This window comes from Vespa velutina, chromosome 16 (assembly GCF_912470025.1).
Source record: "Vespa velutina chromosome 16, iVesVel2.1, whole genome shotgun sequence".
NCBI classification, from domain to species: Eukaryota; Metazoa; Arthropoda; class Insecta; order Hymenoptera; family Vespidae; genus Vespa; species Vespa velutina.
In genome coordinates this window covers 2,577,501-2,602,500 of record NC_062203.1, presented here as the reverse complement: position 1 = coordinate 2,602,500, position 25,000 = coordinate 2,577,501, and the positions used below count along the sequence as shown (strand labels likewise).

Here is a 25,000-nt window from a genome sequence, read left to right as displayed (position 1 = left end):
CGTTTTATGCTTAGTGCGAGAAAGTAAAAAAGAAGAAAAAAAAAGAAAAGATACATCTTAATTTTATGCATAAGAACGAATACCAATTCGAATATAAATATATATATTTATATATTGTAGAACAAATTCTAATTTAACCATTAAACAGGACAATTTGACTTTTTTTTACATTATTTTTAATAACTAATAACGCCTATGTGATATGCGACGTTTATTTTTTTAAATGAAGTCTATTTTTCTAACAACATTTACATCGTTAGTATATTTTTTTATATTCATTCCATCAACTTTCCCCTTATAAATATTACTAATAAAGAATTTAAAAAAAAAAATGATGAAGTACATCTTCATATAACATATTAATTATAAGAATTACGAAATTACACAGAATGAATATGAAAACGTACTTTATATAACGTACATTAATTTTTGCCATGTCAATTAAAAATATCAAAATTTTCTTCGTTCGGTCTAAAAAAAAAAAAAAAGAAATAAAAACAAAAAGAAACAAAAAAAAACAAAAAAAATGTTACTAAATTTTAAAATGTGCTCGAATGTTTCAGTAATTAATTAAATGTCTTTTAATTAAAAAGTAATACAAATTAATCAAAAATTTTCCATTCGTTCAATCATTGATAATTAATTGTCGAACTCTATCTATTGATCATCGTCATTGAAATTATTACATCGTAAAAATTAGAATAACCTATTCTAAAGTATTATCATCATTCTAATCTAATTTATTTATTAAATCTAAATTAAAATCCTTTAAACACATATAATTATCAATAAAATATCTATTAATTTTTCTACGTTTAATAGTATTGATATATTCTCAATGTTCAATTTTTTCATTTATTTATCTTTCGATACATTTCAATATTAAAAATTGTAAATGTTAAATAATTATTAATTTTTCTATTAATGGAAAAAGTATTTCTATTAAATTTCATTGGCATAAATTTTAATTGAAAAATACAATATTTTAGTTAAACATAAATAAAAACCATAAATAAAAACATAAATAAATGTGTGTGTTTGAGAAAGAGAGAGAGAGATTTTGAAAAATGATTATTTTTTTCGCGAACAAAGAATCATTCCTTTCGTATATCCCTAAATTCATAATTCTTCTTTGGATTGTACACAGAACCTGTTTGAGATAAAACAGGTTTTGTTATCGAATCGCCGTCATTGTTCCATTAGAATGCAGACACTGGGGTGGTGACTGATAATTATTTAGTGGCTACCAGTAACTCTATCTATTCTGTCGCAGTGTTCGGTATATGATTGGAGATTGCGTTTGAAATTTGACGAATAGATATCGGACGCGTCGAAAAGCATAGTCCGCTGATAATTGGCAGTATTCCGTTGTGGCAACTACTATATCCGAATTGTTCTTTGACAATGGTTAGGAGAGAAATAGATGTATTAACAAATATATCTATATATATAGGTGTGTGTGTATATATATATATATATATATATATATATATATATATATACATACACACATACACACACGTACACATATGCATTACAAATACGAAGTCTATAAATGTTTCTGAATCGACAATGGGAAACTAATATGAACGGAAAATAATAGATTTTTGTGCTTTAATTAACGCGATATGATTTTCTTTTTTTTTTGTCTTCTTTTTTTTTAATCATTTATTTCTTTATTTTTCTTTTTCATATTATGCGCATCTTATTTCGATGGATTGTAATTATTTTTTTTTTTTTCTTTTCTTTTTTTTACAAAGAAAGAGAAAGAGAAATTTTCTTTATTATTAACTTTATTAATACTTTCGAACAGGTTTTATTTCAATGGGGGATCAGAATGAAAAATACTTCGTATACTTAATTTTTAATATATAGGGAGCGAGATGCGAAAAATAAGAAAACGATTTATAGGTATATTGTTTCTCGCAAATGAAAACTCTTGCCGAGACGAAGAAGTTCGGAAGTGCGAATTACATAGCACGTACCTACTACGTACTACTGGTTTTATCGTTACAAAAGTTTGTGCATTTGGCAAAGCGATATTTTTCTTTTGTGCATTTCTTTCTAGCGAAATTAAATCGCAACGAAAGGAAATTCCGTTCTGGAGTCAGGGGGAAAACTTCGAAGACGGATATCATTAAGTAGAATTGTGGTAGATTTTATACTTTTCCAGATTTCTTTTTCATCTTTCTAAGAGAAGAAAGTTAACGAGATATAGATAGATAGATAGATAGATAGATAGATAGATAGATAGATAAATAGACATATAGATATACATTATTATTAGTCATGACTAGTCATATGATCATAAAGATATCTATAATCTACAGAAATAATATAATACAAAAATATAACCAAATCTACTACTATGTATTAAATATTTAATGAATAAAAATGACTTCAGTGTCGGCGAAATAAGTAATCTATTTTCAATATAATCCATAAATATCGTAGCATTAAAAAAAAAAAAAACCCCATAGATTTCAAATTCTACTTCTATTCTTATTAATATGAAGCAAATAAAAAAAAAAAAAACAAAGAAAAACAAAAAACAAAAAAAAGACGTGAATAACATTTAAACCATGTAAACATTAATTACACATTCGTTTTCGTTTTTTTTTTTTTCCTAATTTCTTAATATTCTTTACTTTTACAAATCTCAATACCTAATATTTTAGATTAAAAGTGCAAAAAAATAAAAAATAAAAAAAATAATAATAATAATAACAAAAAGAAAAAATATCACCACGAGAATATAATACACTTACTTAAATAATTAAATTAAATCAATATGTAAGAAGTAACTATCTAATCTACTTTTCTTCATTGATACTGTGCGCGTGCGCACGAGAGAAAGAGAGAGAGGGGAAGAGAGAGAGAGAGAGAGAGACGAGAGTATTACGGATATATTTAGGTAACGAGTTTTACAAATAGCCAACCATACAGGAAAAAGGAATCTTGACGGAGAGAATTGGACGAGAACAGAACATAGAGATCCAATTGAGAGAGAAAGAAAGAAAGAAAGAAAGAAAGAGAGAGAAAGAGAGAGAGAGAGAGAGAACTACGGATTAACAAACTGCAGCACTTATTACGGTAAGGTAATTCACTCTGTAGAAACGAAGACCAATTTGTATTAAACATAGAATAGATAATTAATCCCGGTACAAAGTAGACTCATTTGTGTGTTAAACAGATAGCCATTTAAGTTTTCTCATGTATTTAGAAACCTGAATATCAAGAGGAAGGTCATAAAAAGAATCGAAGGTCGAAACAGGCATTAACTGCCCTTTGTAAGAGAATATTCTCTGCTCACTCACGAGAGAATGAGGGGAAAAAACGGGGTGAAGGAGGGGGTGCGGGAGCCTGGGAAGCGCGGTGGGAAGAGATGATAGAAAGAAAGAAGGAAAGAAAGAAAGAGAAAAGTGGAAAGGAAGGCAATTTTCTAAAAACAGTTTTGTCGATCAGACCAGAGCTCAGAGCTACGTAGTGGGGAGGATCGGGCTAGGAGGGCGAGGAAGGGGAGGGGGTGAGGGAGGAAGAAAAGTCTCCTCCGTAAATAGAAACAGTCCAAGAAAGGCTGAGTGTGAAAGAAATCAAATTACCACGTGTTACGAAACTGAAGTCTTCTAACATCGAATACGATAAGGGGTATAAGACGAAGGGTGACTTACACGATGAGAAAAGAAGTCTCAAGAAAAGTTGAAACTCTTTACAATTGCATTGTAAAATCTAAGGATATCCTTACGTAATGTTACTCATCAGTCCGCAATATATTATTATTATTATTATTATTATTATTATTATTAATATTATTATTATTATACTTTACAAAGATCCCTTTTTCTACTGGATACACGATAAAAACTTCGAAACGTATATATTAAAATTATTAATATTGTTACTCATTAATTGAGAATAAGCAAATGAGTGCGAAGGTCAAATGGTTTTTTTTTTAATTTATATAAACTATCGTATCTGGTTCGATTTCTTAAAATACAGAATAATATTTGTGGTAATAAGGTCGTAAAAAAAAATATTCTTTGAAAGATTGTCAAAAAAACGATCGAAAAAGGATCGGTATATCGTGAGAGTCGTACAGAGTTTTCTCTAATGAAACTCTGAAGAGAAGAAGGAAAAGGAGAATAGAAGATTGGAAGAACAGAGCGAGAGAGAGAGAGAGAGAGAGAGAGAGAGAGAGAGAGAGAGAAATTTTATATAAAAAAAAAATTCCTAGAGCGAGTTCATGAGCCCGTACTTCGAAGTTTCGTATACGAGATCTTGGAAAGTTTTGGAGAAACGATTTACTTAGAATACAACTAAAACTCGTTGCCTCGCTTAGCTTCTATATATGTAGACCACCTTCAGAAGTCTCAGTGAGGCGTCACGAAAAGTAGTTCGCAAGCTAACGTATGGTGAACTCGCGACTTGTTTTGAAAATGAAAGGGGAGTTTAAAGGTGTAAGGAATAGAAAGAGAAATAGAGAGAGAGAGAGAGAGAGAGAGAGAGAGAGAGAGAGAGAGACAGAAAGAGAGAGAGAGAGAGGGAGAGAAAATCAGGCAAGTCTGCACAACTCTTTCTTATAAATATACATAAATTTACATAAACATAAATTCAAAGTATAATAAAGAACAGGAAGAACATTTTGTGAGAGTATAAAAAAAAAATGAAAGAAAAAAAAAATTTTTAATCATCCACGTTCAAGAGAGAATCGTATCAAAAAAAAATTATTATTAAATAATTATCTATTTATTTATTTATTTTTTTTCCTTCTTCTTTTTCTTTTAATACCCATATAATTTTCTTTAATCGATCTGACACGAGAGAGAGAGAGAGAGAGAGAGAGAGAGAGAGATCCCGCAAAGGAAAAAACCAAATTATTAAATATTTATTTACTTTTTTTTCGTTCTCTGTTTCTTTTTGTGGTCCCCCCCCCCTCCCGTCCCCTTTCTCTTCTTTTTCTTAATATCACTCTAAGTAATTTTACTTAAATAAATCATCGCGTCACCAACGTACCATACATACATTTTTATAATTTATTATTGAAATTAACATTGCCATCGAATCAATATATAAATAATATATTCCCTTGTCAATGATCACTGTCGAGGAAGACGGAAAGGGAGGAAAAAGGAGAGATAGATAGATGAGAGGGTGAAAGAGATAAAATGATATTCCCTTGAGTTTTCTAATACGAAGTAGTTAACATGAGAGGTAAACGGCTTAAATAATCACGTATGCAAGAACCTGATAACGATGCTGCTCGCTTCACGGTTTATCTATGTTCATTGGAAAACCCATGAGAGAGACAGACAGAGAGAGAGGAGAGAAAGGAAGGAAAGGAGTAGGATGGGACTAAGGGTTGAGAACAAGAAAGAGAGGGTTGGTATAGCATCATCGTATCGACGTCACCATGTTTTCTACATACGAAAGGAACGTACTCACGCAGCAGTGTCACGCATTCACCGAGTAAGACTCTTGTTACAAAATTACCTGGATAATGAGAAATGGTGAGAAACCCTTAAACATATAACAAAGACTTTCGAAACCCTTTCCGCTTATTCCGTTACTTGTTCTTTATACTCGAGGAAAAGCGTTTCACCCTTGTCTTCTGACATCGTTTTAGAAGTGAGATTGACAACAAACTTTTACAATGAAGACAAGCTATCTTCTTAACTTATGCAATATCCTTTCTTCCTTCCTATACCTATGTGTATATATATATATATATATATTTTTGATCCTTCACATTCCTTTCACGTTTTAAACTATCCACTTTTTCCTCTTCGATATATAATATTAATTTCATAATAAACGATTAACAATTAACTTATCCTATCTGCGAAGAAAAATTTCTCTGTGAATAAAATTATACATATATGTATATTTATATATATATATATATATATATATATATATATATATATATATATATATATATATATATATATATATATATATATATATATATATATATATATTTATAATGGAGATAAAATGGATCAAAGAGAATACATTTCGTATGAGTATCAAAAGAAAGTATATACATAATGCAGTGCTATTATATTGTTTGGATAATAGAAGGCTTCAGGTGATAGAGTGTTTAGATAATAGACGTAAATATAATTGTGGTCGTACTGTCATTCTATGACAAATAGAAATAATCTATTAGACTAGTTTATATTTCACATTTAGGGATTTAATTTCATTATCAAAATGTATCAATTTTTGAATGTGTTTTCTTCGAATGTCCGAGAAAGAACTAAATTAACGATACGTAGAAACATTTCGAGAAAATTGGGTCGGTCGATAAAAAAAAAAAAAATATATATATATATATATACACGAACAAAAAAGAAAAACGTATACACAATGTACCACCGAACACAATGAGTCGACAAAACAGTCCGCTTTGACACGGAATGAATTCCAAACAATTTGCAAGATTTTCCAGAATCAAACACATGGAACGTGCTTGTATAACGTAGATCGATTAGCGTTTTCTAATTCAACGAGTACGCGCGTCAGCATCAACGAAACTACGTGCATACGTTTTCACTGGGATAGACTACTATAATAAAAGTCAATTTTTGTCCGTTGGATACGTAACAGTTTGACGATCCGTATTATTCCCTTTTGTTTTCCTTTCATGGTAACAGCGAATGACTGATGAACGTGTCATCGATCTTGTCGTTTATGTATACGATGAACTCGTGATCGTGATCGTGAACGAAAAGTTTCTAACAAATTTTAATTAGATATAATTAAAGTATTATTTTGTTTATTATGAATTATTTCAATCTAATTTTTGAGCATCATACATCTTTTCATTTATTCTTAATTGAGCGTACATTATTCCGTTTGTATAAGTCAACATGTGGTCCGCGTATTTGTGTTCAATATTTTTTCAGATTATTTATTAAAAATAATAATAATAATAATAATAATAAGATCAATATTTCTTTTTTAAATAATAATTGTCATAAGTTATAAATCTCTTCTAAAATTCATGTTCTAGTATCATATATTAATAACGTTATATTTAATTAAAGATAATAATTAACTATTATATAAATGTAGAATCTGCAATTATTATTAATAATTTATAGACATTAATAAAAACTTAAAGTGTTATTGATTACTATACAATGAATTTCAATATAATTTAGTCAAAAATGAATCTTTGATGTTGCCTTTTTAATCTATTACGATATATTCTTTAGATATTTAAAAGTTGGAACTTTTATTACAAATAAAAATAAATCAATAATAATAATCATCATTTGTTTTATCGCGTTACTAGAATGTATATGAGATTGAATGATTAATTAATATATACAGTGTAATTGTTATGTTTGGATCTGTAAATAATTTTACATTTAATGAATCTATTATTATATATTTCTAGATATTAATTTTAAATTAGACCATGTACTATAGTATTTATGTGACCGTGCGAAAGAAAATCGATTACGAGGAAATAATACAAGTAAGAATGATTAGAAATGAGTTCTTCTGTATCGTATGTATTTGAATTGTTCCCATATGACAATATTTTTGAGAGATTACTATGTCCACACCGTCCAATTGTTTATATGAAATATCGAAAAATGTTATGAAAAAGTAATATTCGTTGAATTTGTATTTTTCATTTGTGAATTTGATATGCTACCACTATAAAAAAATAAAAAAAAAAAATAAATAAATAAATAAATAAAAAATTAAAAATAAGAAAAAAATAAAAAATACAACAAGATCTAAAATAAATTCATTTCAACCGCTACTAAATATAATTTTTTGCGAAATGAGAGTACTACAAAAAAAAGAAAAAAAAAAAAAAAGAAAAAAAAACAGAATGCATCTATCCAAAAATGTTTCTTTCAATACTTGTAAATTTCAATAATTAATAATATCTATAAAAATGATTTAATCGATAATAAGGATTCTAATTAATAATAAGGAATCTGGTTTCAACAGAAAGAAGCATATCCCTTTTAAAATGTGACATTCGATTTTACATGAAATAAACCCATAAATGAATATCTAGATAGGAACAACATTTTTTGCAATTAATAACATATATTGTCGAGAATGTAATTACAGTTAAAAAAAAATTGCACTTCGCGGCAACAATACGACGTAATCATTAGAATACAACAAAAACAACAACAACAATACAAAAATGTGCTAAGCTTTGCCAGAATAAAACAAAGGAGTTGAAGATTAAAGCAGCACAATCACAGTTCGATTATCACATACTCTCTATAATGGACAAATACTATTCAAAAATACTATTCTAAATCAAATATATTCTATGCTATTGTAAAATAGACTATACCATTTCGAAACAGGCAAATACATCCTTTTACAATTTAAAAAGAAATGACCTTAATATAATTTCTTTTCTTGTCATAATTATTTCATTAATAATATTTTATAATAATCATCCATAATTGTGTTACATTCATTTATAAACAGAAAATTAAATAACAGTATTATTTCAACTCGTACTAAAAAAAAAAAAAAGAAAAAAGAAAAAAGAAAAAGAAAAAAAAGAAAAAAAAAATACACGAACTTTCTTAAACGAACTAAAACTTAGTGGGCGGGAGGTGGTGGGGGGTGAGCTACGAAATAAGATTTAAAAAGTACTCGTGTAACTACAAAGTTAATATAAAGATCTTCGCTTAATAAAAAAAACTTTACCTCTTATACCAAAAATTTTAGATTTCAATCACTCTTCTTCCATTTCGAATTTTTTTTTGAAATTTATTTTTGTAATTTTTAATACGATCCACAATTTGTCTAATATTAAAGTTGGCCCAATTAAAACGTATTCGCAGAATACCTATGTAGAAATATTGTTACCGTGAAAATTGGATCGATAAAGAGAATCGAAGCAATTTCGATCGATATGAATATGATAAAAAAGGTAGAAAGCAAGAGGTTGCGAAAAAGGAAGAGTAAAAAAGAAAAAGAGAGAGAGAGAGAGAGAGAGCGAGAGAGAGAGAGCGAGAGAGAGAGAGAGAGAGAGAGAGAGAGAGAGGAGAGAGCAAAAGGATCGAAAAGGGCTCGGTATTCGAAAGGTAATAGGACCGGAGGTTATACCCGTGGCCGCTCAATTAAATCTCGTCGACGTCGCGTGCAGGAAGCGAGTTCAGCTTGTACCGGAGGCTTCCTTTTCGATTTCCAGTGGGTGGACCCTCTCAAAATTTATTAGCTCGTGCGCTCGACCGTCTAATCCTCGGGTAGCCAGGCCGAGCGTGCAACTATTACCTGCACTCGTCGCGGCACTCGTGTAACCGAGATAGCCTTCTCTCTCTCTCTCTCTCTCTCTCTCTCTCTCTCTCTCTCTCTCTCTCTCTCTCTCTCTCTCTCTCTCTTTATCTCTCTTCATCTCTCTTTATCTCTCTCTCTCTCTCTCTCCCTCTTTCTCTATCTCTCTCATGCTTTCTCTTCTCTACTTTCCCCTTCTCTTCCTCTTTCTCTTCATCCTCATCGGACACAGAGAGAATCAGCAAGGGGTTTGGTAAATGTTTAATACCTATGAGAAAATGGTTCGTTGCATATCGCAAGAGTATAATTGAGATTATATTCGGTGTAATAGTCACTTTTGAATACGGATTCATATAAAAGATAGTTACGTCAATAATTAGCATTTCCATTGGTAGGATTGTTAAACTCATTCGCAAGAGAATCCATGGCACGGATTAGTTTTCTGTGATGTAGTTATTGGTCTATACAAAGTATATTTTTACTATTTAGTTTTATTTGATAAAAAACCCATATACGTACGTATCCATATTTTTGATATAACCTTTGAAATATAAACGGGTTTTTTTTTTCTTCTTTTTCTTTTTTTTTTTTTTTTCCGAAAGCCCACACGTAACGATGGGCTTTTAAACCAGCAGGACTTGTATATTTTTATAATAATAGGATGTGTTTCACGTATCGAAACAAAATTGTATAAACGAAATGGTATTGGACAATCGAAAACGTATAGCCACCGGCATGAAAAGATAATTGGTTTTGGAGACACAAGTTTAACGGGCAACGCCGAAATTCGACCTGATATCGCTCGATTTCCTTATCAACGAGATTTATCATAATTTACGGCTCGAATGGATCGCTTATCTTTTTACTATCGAACGATAACTTACGCTCAACGGATTACCTTGCAATTAATTCGATTAATATTTATCACAGGATCATCTCTCTCTCTTGCTTTTCGAAATAGGACGTTTCTACAGTTTTCTGTGTTTCTATTATTTATTATTTATTATTTTTTTGTTTTCAAAGAATTTAATGCCACGTAAATTTTATTCTGTCAATGATACCGACTATGTTTCATTACTATTCACAATTTCATTATTTTATTTATAAGAGTAAAGAAAATTATTAATAATAATCGTTAAATATCGCATAAATAACTTAATACTTCACACCGTTATGTAGTTATCTACGTTATTGAAAAAAAAAAAAATTTTTTTTTTATTCCGTGCCACTCATCTTATAGTAATTAATACGTAAAGTTTATAACATTAATCGGTGATATCATCGTAACAACAATCAATTTGAATCCATGTGATTTGTTTAGGCTTATCGACCAATTCTTTCCCTCTTGTTCTCTCTTTTTCTCTTTCTAATTTGAATTAAATAAAAGGAATTAATCTATGATATCTACCTCTTTCGGGTACAGGTTCACGTAACCCAGTGCCCAATTGTATCTCGTTCGCGGACGAATATATTCCAGGGATTTGTGCGGTACAACGTAGATTCAACTGGCCATTTGTATAGTAAAATAGTTGAAGTGGTAGACTGAGGGCGATCCACTGTTGTTGCTGATGCTGCTGCTGCTGCTGCTGCTGTTCGCTGGAAACTCCAGTGCCCTCTCTACGATGCTCTCGTTTCTGCTGTTCGTGTTCCTCCTGATTCTTCGAGATCGCTGCCACCTGCGGGAAATCAAGATGGAAATCAAGATGGAAATCAAGCGTGAATTTAAACTTGAAGATTTTCGATGCCAACCAATGGCAACCGTCATTTGAAAACCAGGGTGAACCGAACATTTTGCTTTTGCGAACAACCACGAGAAAACGTTTATGCGAACGAGAGAAGTCGGCAAAAAGGCGACGCAGTGAAGTCAAGGAAATGTAAATCTGCTTTTAACGAAATCCTTTCATCTGGAATCGACTCCCTCGTCGGCTATTTTCTCTTTACTTCCAAGCACAAAGCCAACGCCATCTTACTCCGACGAATAAGAGTCTTTCATGCTACCTTCACCCTATACTACTACTACGCTGTTGTTGCTGCTGTTACTACTACTACTACTACTACTACTACTACTACTACTACTACTACTACTACTACTACTACTACTACTACTACTACTACTACTACTTACTACTACTTATTTCTATCTCTTTCTAGACCTTAGAAATCCTCATTTTCAAGCTTTACATTCCTATTTACATGCAATAATGTTCTCATGTCAGCTACGAAGATCGGACTGGTTCGACGAAACAATCCAATCCGTACGAATTCTAAGTTTCTTAATGTATCCGCATTCTGCATCTTGTTCTTGTCATTATTGAAATGACGAAGATAGCCAACGTTATAAGTGAGTTAGTCATTACGAAAGAGACGTAGAATATTCTTGAAAATTAATTTTCCTCGAACAGCTTTTCTCCTTTCGAAAATTACTTATCAACTGTGTACAACTAAAGGGAATAATGATAAAACGATCCTCTTGTAATACAATCCGATTTAATTTCCGACGATCAAAAGAAACCACATTGAAGGCCGTAGAAATGATTTCTATGAAAAAGGGAGGACACATTTCGAGGATCCAGTTTCTCTAACAAGAACGAAACTTTCGAGCCAGTCTCGTTTTCTCTCGTTTCACGAGAGTTCATGTTATGAACAATCCTACGATTTGTCAACCGGAAGATCCGTCACTGACTTTCCCTTCTATTTCCTTCCTTTCTTCGTCATTTATATATATATATATATATATATATATATATATATATATATGCTTTTTCGTTTCAAGATACGGCAATACGACGATTAGAGTTATGCACGCTTGAACATTCATAATAGAGCCTAAAAAAAAATAATGATCATATATTTTAACGAGCATATAATTATTATACTATCATTGATCGTAGGTCGGAATATTTTTTAATAGTTTTATTTATTTATTTAAATTTTTTTTTTTTTTTTTTTTTTGTTCAAAATTTTCAATCCTATGTTAATTACGTCTGAATATAATTTATTATATTTAAGCTTAATTTAAATCATTGTTCGTATATATAGCTTGTTTTATATTAATTTACAATTTATTCGCTGTGTCAATTTTCATTTATTTACTGTTTATTTTGCAGTCTCAGTCATTTATTGATTTTATGATATTTTATCCTTAATGATATACTTATTTCTATTTGTATAGTAACGTTTAGTAATTTTTTTTATATATTGTATGTATGTGCAGTGAGAATAATTATAAATAAAAAAAAATGAAAGAAGATATGAAAATGAATATCGTACGAGTGATGATTGTTTAAATTGTTTCATTTATCAGCCGTTTGAGTTTTACAATTTTTTTTTTTTTTTTTTTTTTTTTTTTTTTTTTTTTTTTTTTTTTGTAAGAAACCTTTATCAAATTGTGATAACATTTAGAAAATGTTTAAGCACGTTAATGAAAATGCTAATCTATTACTTTACATATGTTAGATATTATTTTAGAATAATTAATTTCTTTCTAATCGGGATATTATTTTAGAATAATTAATTCCATTTTTTAATGTTCCATACGTTTTATTAATTTTTTTACGGTTAATTAAATTTTTATTAATTAGTTTATTAGCGTTTTATTTTTTTTTTTTTTTTTTTTATACTGTAGGTAAAATCTGATGGGTTTTTTCTTATTAGTTTCCCTTTGATCCTAATTCCGTACTTTCGCAGCCAGTTAATCAGTATGCTCTATTAATTTTGTCCTTATATCTTTTTATATGCTTCATAATTTTTTTTTCCTTTCCGAGGAAAATTACCTCGCTTCCGAACTACCATGAAGTGTAGGTATTTGCATCGATCTAAAAATGATCGCCAAAAGATAATTAATCTTTACTATGTGAAATTTTTTCCTATTATACATCATAGCAATATTGTAATAGATCCAAACAGATTTTATTATCGTTCTGTAAATTAATTTATTTCAACGCTTTTTAATCCTTATATTTTAATCATAAGTTTAAACATTTTATGTATGTCATGATAATTCAAATAAGGTAAGCTAGATTTTCCTTAAAAAGAAAAAGAAAGAAAGAAAGAAAGAAAAAAAAAAAAAAAGAAGATGAGCCTGAGAATATGATAAGATAATATTGACTAAAAAATATTCAAAAATATTACGTAGATATTATTATCGTATTAAAATTTCTCACATCTCAGATATTTCTCCATCCTGAAGAATATTATTATATCAAATTATTTTCCTATTCTAATCTGTTAAATTTATTCTTTCGTATAAAATCGTAAAGAAAAAAATAGAAACAAAAAAACAAAAAAAAAAAAAAAACAAAAAGAAGAAACCATCAGCTACTTAATTGAAATCTATTATTATTATTATTATTTTTTTTTTTATTTTTCTTGAAAATATTACGTTTTAAATAATTATTTTTCTTCTGGTACCAGAGGATAAAGGAAATTTTTGTATGGCAGGTGATTATTTCATAGGAACGAACGAGGGAATGAGAGAAAATTCGAAAACGGGACACGACGGAGCGCATAAAATTTAATCTCAAGAGTAAAGCGGATGAAAACGATTATACTCGTCTTGAATACAGTTTACGAGGAAAAGCAGGAAAAGCAGGAAAGGGTTCACTGTGTCTCTAAGTGACGTGGCCTTTCTTCTAGAATATCCTCGGGAAAGCACCGCGGAAAATCGAGAAAATGTTTCCCTCGTGAGAGATTAGGTGAGACGTCGACGATGGGAATTGAAAGAGAAAGAGAGAGAGAGAGGAGAGTGAGGAGAGTGAGAGAGAAGAGGGTTATAGGAGGGTTGAGAGGGTGTAGGCAAGGTGCGAACACGAAGACGACAGTGATGCAACAACAACGTTGGAAGACAGAGTTCAAAACTACCAAAGTCACTCAATGACAAAGGCGAGTTCATAGCGAGGACTGAGTAACAACCAATACTTTATCTCTCGGTAAGTTTAAATACAATTCGAGAGGAGAATAAAGTTGATTCCAAATTTTCTAGGTGGATCTTAAAAATCAATTTTCTCTTTCTCAAGAGGACTTTTTCAGACTAATTTTTTTCTTTTCTTTTCTTTTCTTTTTTTTTTTTTTTTTTTTTTTTTTTTTTCAAATTATCAACAAATTTCTAACGCTTACATTAATGGCTTTACAAATGTGAAAAGAAAAAAAATAAATAAATAAATAAATAAATTAGTCGAAAAAGTGTCATTATATTAAAAATCAAATGATTGATCTTTAAATGCAACCTAAACATTTTCGGCCGATATTTTGTATTTATTGTAAATAATCGGGTAAATTTTTTTTTCTTTTTTTTTTTTTTTTTTTTTTTTTGAACTTCCTTCACTATAACTTTTCTTTTATTTCTTCGTTACAAATAATAATTTCTTCTCATTGGCAACGTTGATTTGATTTGTTTTTCTTTCTCTCTTTTTCTTTTCATTTTTTCGTTTCAACTATCATTTTAATCGCTCACGTATTCATGTATATATATATATATATATATATATATATATATATATATATATATATATATATACTTTGAAAGTAATTACAATAAAGTTGTTTTTTGCTTACTCGTTTTGTTAACTATTTAAATTAAAAGTCGGCGTTAATCTTATAATGCATAAAGATCAATATATAACGTAATCTTTTAAAGGTACCTATTATTTGCAAAACAAAAACAAAATTTCAATTACTTTAACCAATTCAATGATTGCACGTGATCAATTAAAATAAGATTGATCAATTAAATACATACGTATAACAATATATCTTAAAACATAATAATTTTATATACTTTATGATGTATTATCTCAAGTTAGAAAATCTTGTCTAAAAAAGAAAAAAAAAAGAAAAAAAAAATAATAATAAAAAATAAAAATAAAAAGAGAAATTTCTTGAATTATATCTCCAAAATTCTTCTATCGAATTATTTTTATAATGCATTCGCATTCTAATGTATTTTCTTTTTGTTTTTTGTGTTTTTTTTTTTTTTTGTCAGTGCATTAAATAAAGCACTGAACGTTATGAGAGTCACAGAAAAGCTCTCGATATTTTCTTCTTCCACGAATGGTGAATGTCGAGAGGTAATGTCGTGACACGACAGAATAAAAGGAATTGTAATTAGAAGAGACGAATAAGAGAGAAGTAGGAAAGAGATTGTGGAACACATAGACAGACGAAGAGAGAGAGAGAGAGAGAGAGAGAGAGGGAGAGAGGGGTGGGAGAGAGGGGGGAGAGGAGACTAGAAGAGAAAGCAAAGACGCGACCACTTAGAAATGCAGGAGGTCTCGCGCAACGAGTTGGGGTAAGCGCAAACGAGCTACGCCTTCGAAGGTTAAACCCGGTGTGTACCGTTCAATTAGAGAAAACCAAGAAAACGATTCAACCGTGTTACGTCTTGGAGCATGCACGGTTTGAATGCAAGTTCGAACTTCACGGAGAATGTGCAGCTGAGGAGGAGTTCGAGTTTAGTCAAGACGGGAGAGTAAAGAGAGAAGGAGATTCTTCGAAGGTAGAACTGAAGGAACGAAGCCTGAGAAAATGTATAGCGAGTGAGAGGTAACTAAATGGGAATATAAAATAGAGAGAGAAAGAAAGAGAGAGAGAGAGAGAGAGAGAAAGAGAATATTTAGGTAGTTGAAAACCGGTGACAGACTTAACAGAAGGTTGAGACAAGGAAGATGACGCTATCACGTTACTCTTCTTCTATAGAATAGAGACAATGATTGTTGAACAAACGATGCAGTTTACGACAAGGGAAGATGATCACGTAAATACCACGTCTTCTTGACATGTTCTAAACCTGCGGACGGTCCGTTATCAGATATACACACACACATATACACATATCGGATTCACAAGGTGCTACGAGAATAGCAATGACAGCGGGTTACGTTTTAGACCGAAGGAAGAGACTCTTATAGCACGAGAAAGCGTTTCCATTCCTCCAAATCTACCGAGACAACACTTCTCCTTTCATTTCCTTCTCTCTCCCTCTTCATCTCTCTCTCTCTCTCTCTCTCTCTCTCTCTCTCTCTCTCTCTCTCTCATTTTTTATTTTTCTCTATCAACCTTGTTGCGAATTGCACCTAAGGGCGTTGTCTTGAGAAACCTCTGCAACGTCAGTTTGTTTCCAGAATTTATTTTAGAAACGACTTCTTGACTTCTTGAAATGAAGTGTATATATATATATATATATATATATATATATATATATATATATACTTGTGTATTTATATATATGGGATTTTTATATAAGGAGTTTAATAGTTTAAAGTTTATATAATTCTTAATACTTTCTATGTAAGATTAATTTCTATGTAAATACAAAATATTTACGTTTACATATCGATCACTTTGCATCATTGTTTGAAAAACAATATTATATTTAGAAAAAAACTTCTAAAGGAAATAAAAATATGATATACGTATCCATAATATTATATTCAATTTATATTATATTCAATATTATATTAAGCTTGAAATACATATCGTATAAAACGTGTGTAGTGCAAAAAGTGGGCCGATTACTCAAGAGTTAAAATTGAAAGTGACAATGATGAATTCACTCTCGTTTGTGGAATTTGATAATCGGATTAAATTCAAAAAAACTACCCCTATTCTATGTTCTACATACGGGGATAAAATATACGCTCTTTAATTTTTATTTATGAAACATTTAGTTGTTGACTTTCATTTAAATATATAAATATTTTAAGATAAAAAAATGTTTAAAAAGAGAGAGAAAGAGACAAAGCCAGAGAGAGAGAGAGAGAGAGAGAGAGAGAGAGAGAGACAGAGAAACAAATTTTTGTTTTTAATTTTTGTTTCTCGTATTATTTACACTTTTAGCTTCAAACTCTTTATTTATATATTCAATGAATTTTTACGGTCGATTATCTTTTTTTTTATATTATCAATATTACCGTACAATATTCCGCGTGATATCAATATTTACAATTTATTTATGTTAATACGACACATGAATAAATATATGTATATAAATCATATAGCGTGTAATTTTTTAATGTGTATCCTCGTTTTCTTCATCGCCATCAACGTTTTAAATATAATCCAGAGATTACGCAGATAGAATCTCCAATCAAATTTCATTTCTATGCAAAATGTTTACTCTTCTCTACGCTTATCCCCGTTATTAACACGTTCGTCTTTTTCCCTCCGTATTTTTTTTTTTTTTATTTACCCTGATAAAAGAAAAGACTGATCCTGTTTATCACATCAACGACACGATTTCTCTCCTAGATATTATCGCAACACGAACGACGAATTCCCATGCAACGTCGTAACGCGAATAGTTTCATTCCCAGGCAATTTTTCATTTATTAAAAGACAACAAAAAAAGAAAGATGAAAAGGTATAGAAAGAAAAAAAAAAAAAAAAAAGAAAAGAAAAGAAAAGAAAAAAAGAGGAAAAAAGAAAGAAAATAAACAAACATAAAATATCCAGAGTGTAAAAGGAGAATACACACCCACACACGCACACACATTTTCTAGAATTCTCATGAACGCAAACTCACGGTCAAAGGATCTATTTTCATGAGTATACATGCTAGCGTTTTACATAAAAGACACGGATTACCAAGGAAATAAGTATATATATATATATATATATATATATATATATATATGTGTGTGTGTGTGTGTGTGTGTGTAGATGTAGATGTGGAAACGAGAGGGATGAAATAAGAAGGGATAGAGGGGTAAAAGGAAGAAAGGGTGATCTTCGTGCGCGTTGCATTTTCATTCTTTGTCAAAACATCTCTGACGTTTCCGCGATATCACCGCGATTGTTGACATTCCATACCAAGCGGGATAGAATTCGAAAGCCATCCACGATCTTTCCTTACGCTTCTATCTGGAAAATTTTCATCGGTAACCCAGGGACAACCACCACCACCACCACCACCAACTCTACCACGACCGTCACTACCATCACGACCATTACTACCAACCACCAACCAGTACCACCACCACTATCACTAGTATCTTTTTCTTTCGTAAGCGTAAAAGGCAAACGTACGGGAATCCCCGATGTTCCCGAATTCCCTTCGAGGTATCCCACCGCGACTGAGAACGCTTGCAAATTCCAAAGCCACGATAGAAAGTGCAAGAGAAAGATAGAGTTAGAGATAGGATGAGTTGGGTGAGTATGAAAGAGAGAGAGAAAGAGATAGAGAGATAGAGATAGAGAGAGAGAGAGAGAGAGAGAGAGAGAGAGAGATAGAGATAGAGAGAGAAAGAGATAGAGAGAGAGAGAGAGAGAGATAGAGAGAAAGAGCGTTTCGTATTTTATATATGCATCTACATATACAGATGTAGGTGTATATACAGTCAAAGTTGTATACTTTAACGTATACCTGTGAGAAAGGGAAAGAGAGATAATTCAACGCTTCTCTATTTCTCTTTTCCCCTTTTGCCACTTGCAGAAATTCTACGAGTATTCGAACGCAAATAACATTCTCTTCGTAGTGTGCGTTATATACGCAATGAGAAAGGGAAAGATCGTATCTATCAAACGGTCGAGATGAGAGAGGGGGAGAGGGAGGGAGGAGGAAGGGAAGGAGACATAGAGAGAAAGCAACGAACGAGAAAGCAAAATACGATTCTCTCTCTCTCTCTCTTTCTCTCTCTTTCTCTTTCATTCTAACTATGTAGAGAGTTTGAAGGAAAAGCCCATTGCTCGTTCAATCGATCCTATGTCCTTTATAGGGTTACTTGTCCGTGCTAAAGTATCATTCTTCTATCCCTTTCACAACCCTTATATTTCGACGATGCGTCTAGACTTTGGACTTACTTCACTTTGTATGAGCAACGATTGTGAAGCGAACGACTTAAGAATTTGTATGCCTTCGGTATTTTAATCGAACGTCGATTTCACTTTATATTTCTTTCGTTTATTTACGCGTTCGAATAAAGTCGTACGATTGAATCTAATTGATTTTATGGCGGAAAAAAAAATCGATGCTCCTTCTCTTTTCTTGATACTTTTTTTTTCTTTTTTCTCTTTTCTTTTTTTTCTTTTTTTTTTTTTTTTTTCTCTTCTTTAATTCATAATTTTCTATGAACATCATTATGTGAATTTTGTTTTACGAGAACGATTCTAATCAATTATTCCTTCATCTAACGTTTATATTGTCTCATATATTTTTCATGATATAGGGGAGAAAAAGTTATCAAGATTGTAAAGTATACGATATTTTATATATTTATGTATTAATGTATTTATATGTTTCCTTCTCGATATATATTTTTATGCAAGTTTTACTAACAAGTTATATAATATTTGAAATTGTACTTAGATTTGAGAAATTGATCATTTAAACATCGTATCTCTTTTAGAAGTAATATATTCTCGTTGAATGGATATAATAGGAAACAAGATTTCAAAAGAAAAAAAAAAAGAAAAAAAAAAAAGAAAAAGAAAAGAAAAAATGAAAAATGAAAAAAAAAATGAAAAAAGGCTTTTAATGTTACAGATGTAATTTATAAACTTTTTCATCTGTATATATATATATATAAATATAAAATCTGTATATACACCTTTCGTTCTTTTTTTTTTTTTTTTCTTACTTTATATATTTCCTATTGGATTTATTTAACTTATACTAAGTAATAAAAAGAAAATTTGCCGAGTTATGTTTGATACGGAACTTTCTCTTACATACACGAAAGAAATCATAAGTTTCGATTAGGGAAAAAGAAGAAGAAGAAGAAGAAGAAGAAGAAGAAGAAGAAGAAAAAGAAGAAAAAGAAAAATAAAAGAGACAGAAAGGAAGGGTTCTCGAAATCTCAAAGTGATAGAGAATCGACGACAACGAGAATGAGAACGAGGACGAGAACAAGAACTACTCGTAGGTTCCTACCAAATGAAAGAAAATAAAGACCCATCAGATCGATTCTAACGATTCCTTCTTTACTTCGACTCTCTCAATGAGGGTTTACTTGTCCGTATAAGAGAGAAAAAGAAATAAAGTGAGAGAGCGATAGAGAGAGAGAGAGAGAGAGAGAAAGTGTCTTTGAAATCAACGACGGTACAGATTCCTCTTATTCTCTTATATTCCCTCGGAATTTTCTCTCCCCCCTCCCTTTTTCTTTTTCTTCCTTTTATATTTTTCTTTCCTTCGAGATAACCATTGGTTGAAACTGAGTTTATTTGGTCCATAGTATTATATTCTATAGGTCCCCGATAGATGTTCTCAGTACCAATGATCTATGGAGCCTGATCTGATCCACCTACTCCTATACTACTGCACGGAATGACGCGTCTACATGCGGTTTTGCACATGCGAATACGATAAATCACAGTGAATATGAGGTCGAAACCGAGCATGCATGGGAGAGGAGAGGAGAGTAAGGGGTCACCATTCGAAACAGGTCGAACGTCTATGGCAAGCGTTTGCAGTTTCTCTCTCTCTCTCTCCTCTGATGTGCCCTCGCCTCCTCTCTCTCCCTCTCTCTCTCTCTCTCTCTCTTGCATTCAACCTCTCTCCCTTTCTCTCCCTCTCCCTAAACTCCCCCTCTTCCCCTTGCAATTTACTGATCGATGATTCTCTAATGGCAGCTGTTGTCGCTTCTAACGGACACGGTGTCACCTGACACTTACAAAATTAAGAGCTACCGCCATAAACATATTTCATGGGGAAATTAATCCTACTGTTATGGCCAATCTTATATAAGAGGATCTATTTTCCAATAGCAAAAGGAGACAAGTAGATATTATCGATATATCGGACAAACGTTTGGGCTTATCGGAATAAAATATAATAACGAGGCGATATCGAAAACATTTCAAGGGACAGAGAGAAATCGTTAAAGGAAGAAAGAAAAAAAAAAAATATATATATATATATATATATACATATAGACAATGCATTTGTATATACCTCTTTGGCATTTCTTTTTTTTTATCTCTCTCGTTTTTTTTCTTTTGTTCTTTTTCTTATTTTTTTCCTTTCATTCCATTGTATTTCTCTCTCTCTCTCTCTCTTTCTCTCTCTCTCTCTCTCTCTCTCTCTCTCCCTCCCTCTCTCTCTCTTTCATTTTTTTTCCTTTTTTTTCCACCCATAAAAATCATTGAACGCGAAAGGATGAATTTAAATCGTATCGTTTCATGAGAACGCCAGGTTTCAAGCCGTTGGATGCGTTAGTCAAAAGGGATAGGTTTCGATAATACCACCAACGCGGATCGACTTTCTTTCGAGTTACCACAAAATGCGTGACGTTCGAGCTTTCACAGGAGAACCTGTCGAGTACAGTACTGGCTTTACGTGAAAACCATTTTCGAATAAATATGATAAAGAGATAATACGATTTATCATGTTCCCATTTTAACTTATATCCGTTTATGTCGTATTACGACATGTAAATGAATTAATGGAATAAAAATGATAGTTTTGATTTTTACAATTTTATTGTTAAATTTATTAAATATCATTAAATATGTCGAAAATCTTTCGATATTTTATCTCGTTTAAGTTATCGACATTTGGCAAAACCAACATCACCCTCTATTTCGTGAAATTCGCGTTTCATGGAGTAACGTAAATGTAGATTTTGTCATAGATTTTCTGACATGGAAGGTTCGTAAATACGAAGATCCACGAAAGATTTACTCGCGAGTTTACTTAGCCTTCCTATCTCGAAATATGTACCTAAGTAGTTACAAATGTAAATCCTATGACTTTTGTCGTATATAACAGAAAATTTCGATAGAATTAAGTAATATTATGAAAAGTTCTATTGAAATAATAAACTTAAAGAACGTTAACAGGATAAAAAAAAAAAAAAGGATCCGTTGCTTCTTCTTAATACAATCTTCTTTTATCTTTTCCTCCACTTTATTCTCGTTATTCGATAATATCACGAATGGTTAGAATAGAGAAACAGTCAATGTATAGACAGAGTATTAAGTCTATATACATCGTACACTTAGATTTCAATTGCCGAGTTGCAAATGATGTAGGGGTAGTTTATAAAGCACCTACTACGTGGATATATGAGTACGCGTAATTATGTTTACCATAGAAGCATATATCCAGATATATATCCTTACCCCCCTTGTTTAGAATTCATAGATAGCATTAGATCTCTACAATATATTTGAAACATCCATCGTAATGCTTTTTCCTCCTCCCCCCATTATATGTGAACTCGTCACGGGAAAATACTTCTCTACTTTTTGATATGGCATAGGGTAAGACGTGTGAATCCTCGACTCACAAGAGATTTATTCGAATCAAGATATTCCTTGGCTACGATCCCATCACGAGCAAACGTTTACCCCGTAGATGCATTTAAGGTGCAAAGATATCTTATGAAAAGATTCTCAATGCTTGCACGATCCTTCTTCATTTTTATTCCCATGCCAAGGCTGTTCATAAAATTAAATAGTAGATTGGTTTTTAAAGCGAGGGTAGAAAAAGATATTACATACTTTCTTCACTAACGTCAAAATCACATCGTATACTATACAATATATATCTATTCAAATATATAGTGGGGGTGTGTGTACGCGCGCGCGCGCGTGGATATACATATATATATATATATATTTATAGAGAGAGAGAGAAAATATATAGTGTGTGTTTGTGATATATAGGGTAACAATAACCATGATTTTTAAGGCACTTACAAAGGTCTAACAGAAAAAAAAAAAAAAAAAAAAGTCATGAATAGAAATTTTAAACTTTCTTACAATAATAATCATTGACAAGACACTTATAAAAGAAAAAGATCATCCTAACTTTTTTTTAAACATAACAACTGTATTTTTATATAAATGTGTTTTAATATAAACGTAAAAAATAATAAAATAAATTTAGTGATTACACACAATGTTATTATAAATTACATTACAATTCAATAGAAACAATAATTAATGCATAGTTATAAAAATTGAGTAATATTAAAAAAAAAAAAAAAAAAAAAAAAATTAGAAATTATGATCTAATTATTTATTGTAATTTAAATATGTTCAATGAAAATTGTTGGATCGGTTTTATTTGGTCCTGCTTGATCCTATCCGATTTTATTCGATCCTATTCGGTCCTATTCAATCTTATGCGATCTTTTTCGATCCTCTCAGATTCTATTTGATTTAATTCGATCCTATTCGATCCTATTCGGTTTTATTTGGTCCTATTTTGTACAATACGATGTTATAAACACATATACCATTTTAAATAAAATAAACTTATAATAATAAACATTTATAAGTTTATATACGTTATTGTATATATACATACATTTAACAATCGTTACATAAGAATTCAGATAGTCAATAGAAAGTGATAAAAATGATTAGAATTTTCTTAGACAAACGTCAATCAATTTTATTCGCTACTTTCTTAACTATCTATCTATCTCATTCTTCATGAAGCTACCTAAAATAGATTAAAAGAATATGAATGCATATATATAAACATACAATTGCATTCATTCACGAAAGGATCGGGATTAAGCAGTTTTCGTATTAAAATAAGAATAAATGCAAATAGAGAAGGGATTCAACAATGGTAAATACAAGCACGGTAGCCTGAATAAAGATTTCTAATTAATATTCCTTTCCGTTGCGGTTTCTTCAAACATTTGTAAAGATCATTTTGTTATCCTTCCCTTCCTCCTTCTCCTCCCTCTCCCCCCCCCCCTTTATATATATAGAAAGAGAGAGAGAGAGAGAGAGAGAGAGAGAGAGAGAGAGAGAGAGAGAAAGAGAGAGAGGGACAGAGAGACAGAGACAGAGATTTATGTAAAAAATATTTTTTGCATCAAAAGCCGAAGAGATATTTAGGTGACCTTACTTAAAAGGACCACTCTTTATAAACGTGTGTTATATATATATATACACACACACACACACATAAATATATATATATATATATATATATGTTCCAATATTACTACTATCTCTATCTTTGCCACAAGTCGAAAGGTAAATAGTCCGAATGCGAATCATCTCGGTAAATATATCTCCCGATACGTCATGGAACTCTCATGTTACATAGAGTCGTTTATAACATGGGCAAGGTTATGATATAGTACAGTTGTGATAAATAATACACAGTTTGGGAAGTCTCTCTTCTCATACTATTCCAGAAAAGTAAAGGTGTATGTACAGCGAATAAAAGTGTTAGCCGGAAATAACGAGTATTTCTCTACTTACTACCGGCCATCGATTTTGTGCTTACGACTTTTTACAATAAATTTGCTCCTATTAAAAAGTCGAACGATTCTTTTCCTCTTCTCTTCTTCATACTCAAACATACCTTTTGATAACAAAAAATTTTCAACGATTTACGAAGAATACTCGTAAAGAGATAGATTAATTCATTTCTTTTTTTTTTCTTTTTTTTTTTTTTCTTTTTTCTTTTTTCTTTTTTCTTTTTGTCTAAGCTCTATGCGTATTATAAAATTTCTTTGATTAAAAAATTTCCATTTCATTTCTTTTCTTAATCAAAGATGATCTCTCTCTCTCTCTCTCTCTGGCTAATGATACTTCTCCTACCATCGATATCTTCGTAGAGAAAGAATTTATTTAAAGCGATTAAAAAACATCATAAACGTTGACAATTTAATATCAACGAAAGACAATGTGTCTTTTTCTAGTGATCCTTTTTTTTTTTCTTTTTCTTTTTCTTTTTTCACGTCGAACGTATAGGTAAGATGTATAGACTAAAATACAACGATAGATTCTACGATAGGGAATCTACCAACAATTAAAGTTCATAGAT

At 30.9% G+C, this 25,000-nt stretch overlaps 1 protein-coding gene across 1 annotated transcript in view; it reads right to left on the bottom strand.

Annotated features, from left to right (window-relative positions):
* The window catches only part of LOC124954937, a 133,891-nt gene that overhangs the window by 2,182 nt on the left and 106,709 nt on the right, over positions 1–25,000 (bottom strand). Inside the window, exon 5 of the mRNA XM_047508614.1 lies at positions 10,679–10,946. Within this exon, the coding sequence (XP_047364570.1) occupies positions 10,679–10,946 (268 nt within the window). The remainder of the gene's footprint in view (positions 1–10,678; positions 10,947–25,000) is intronic.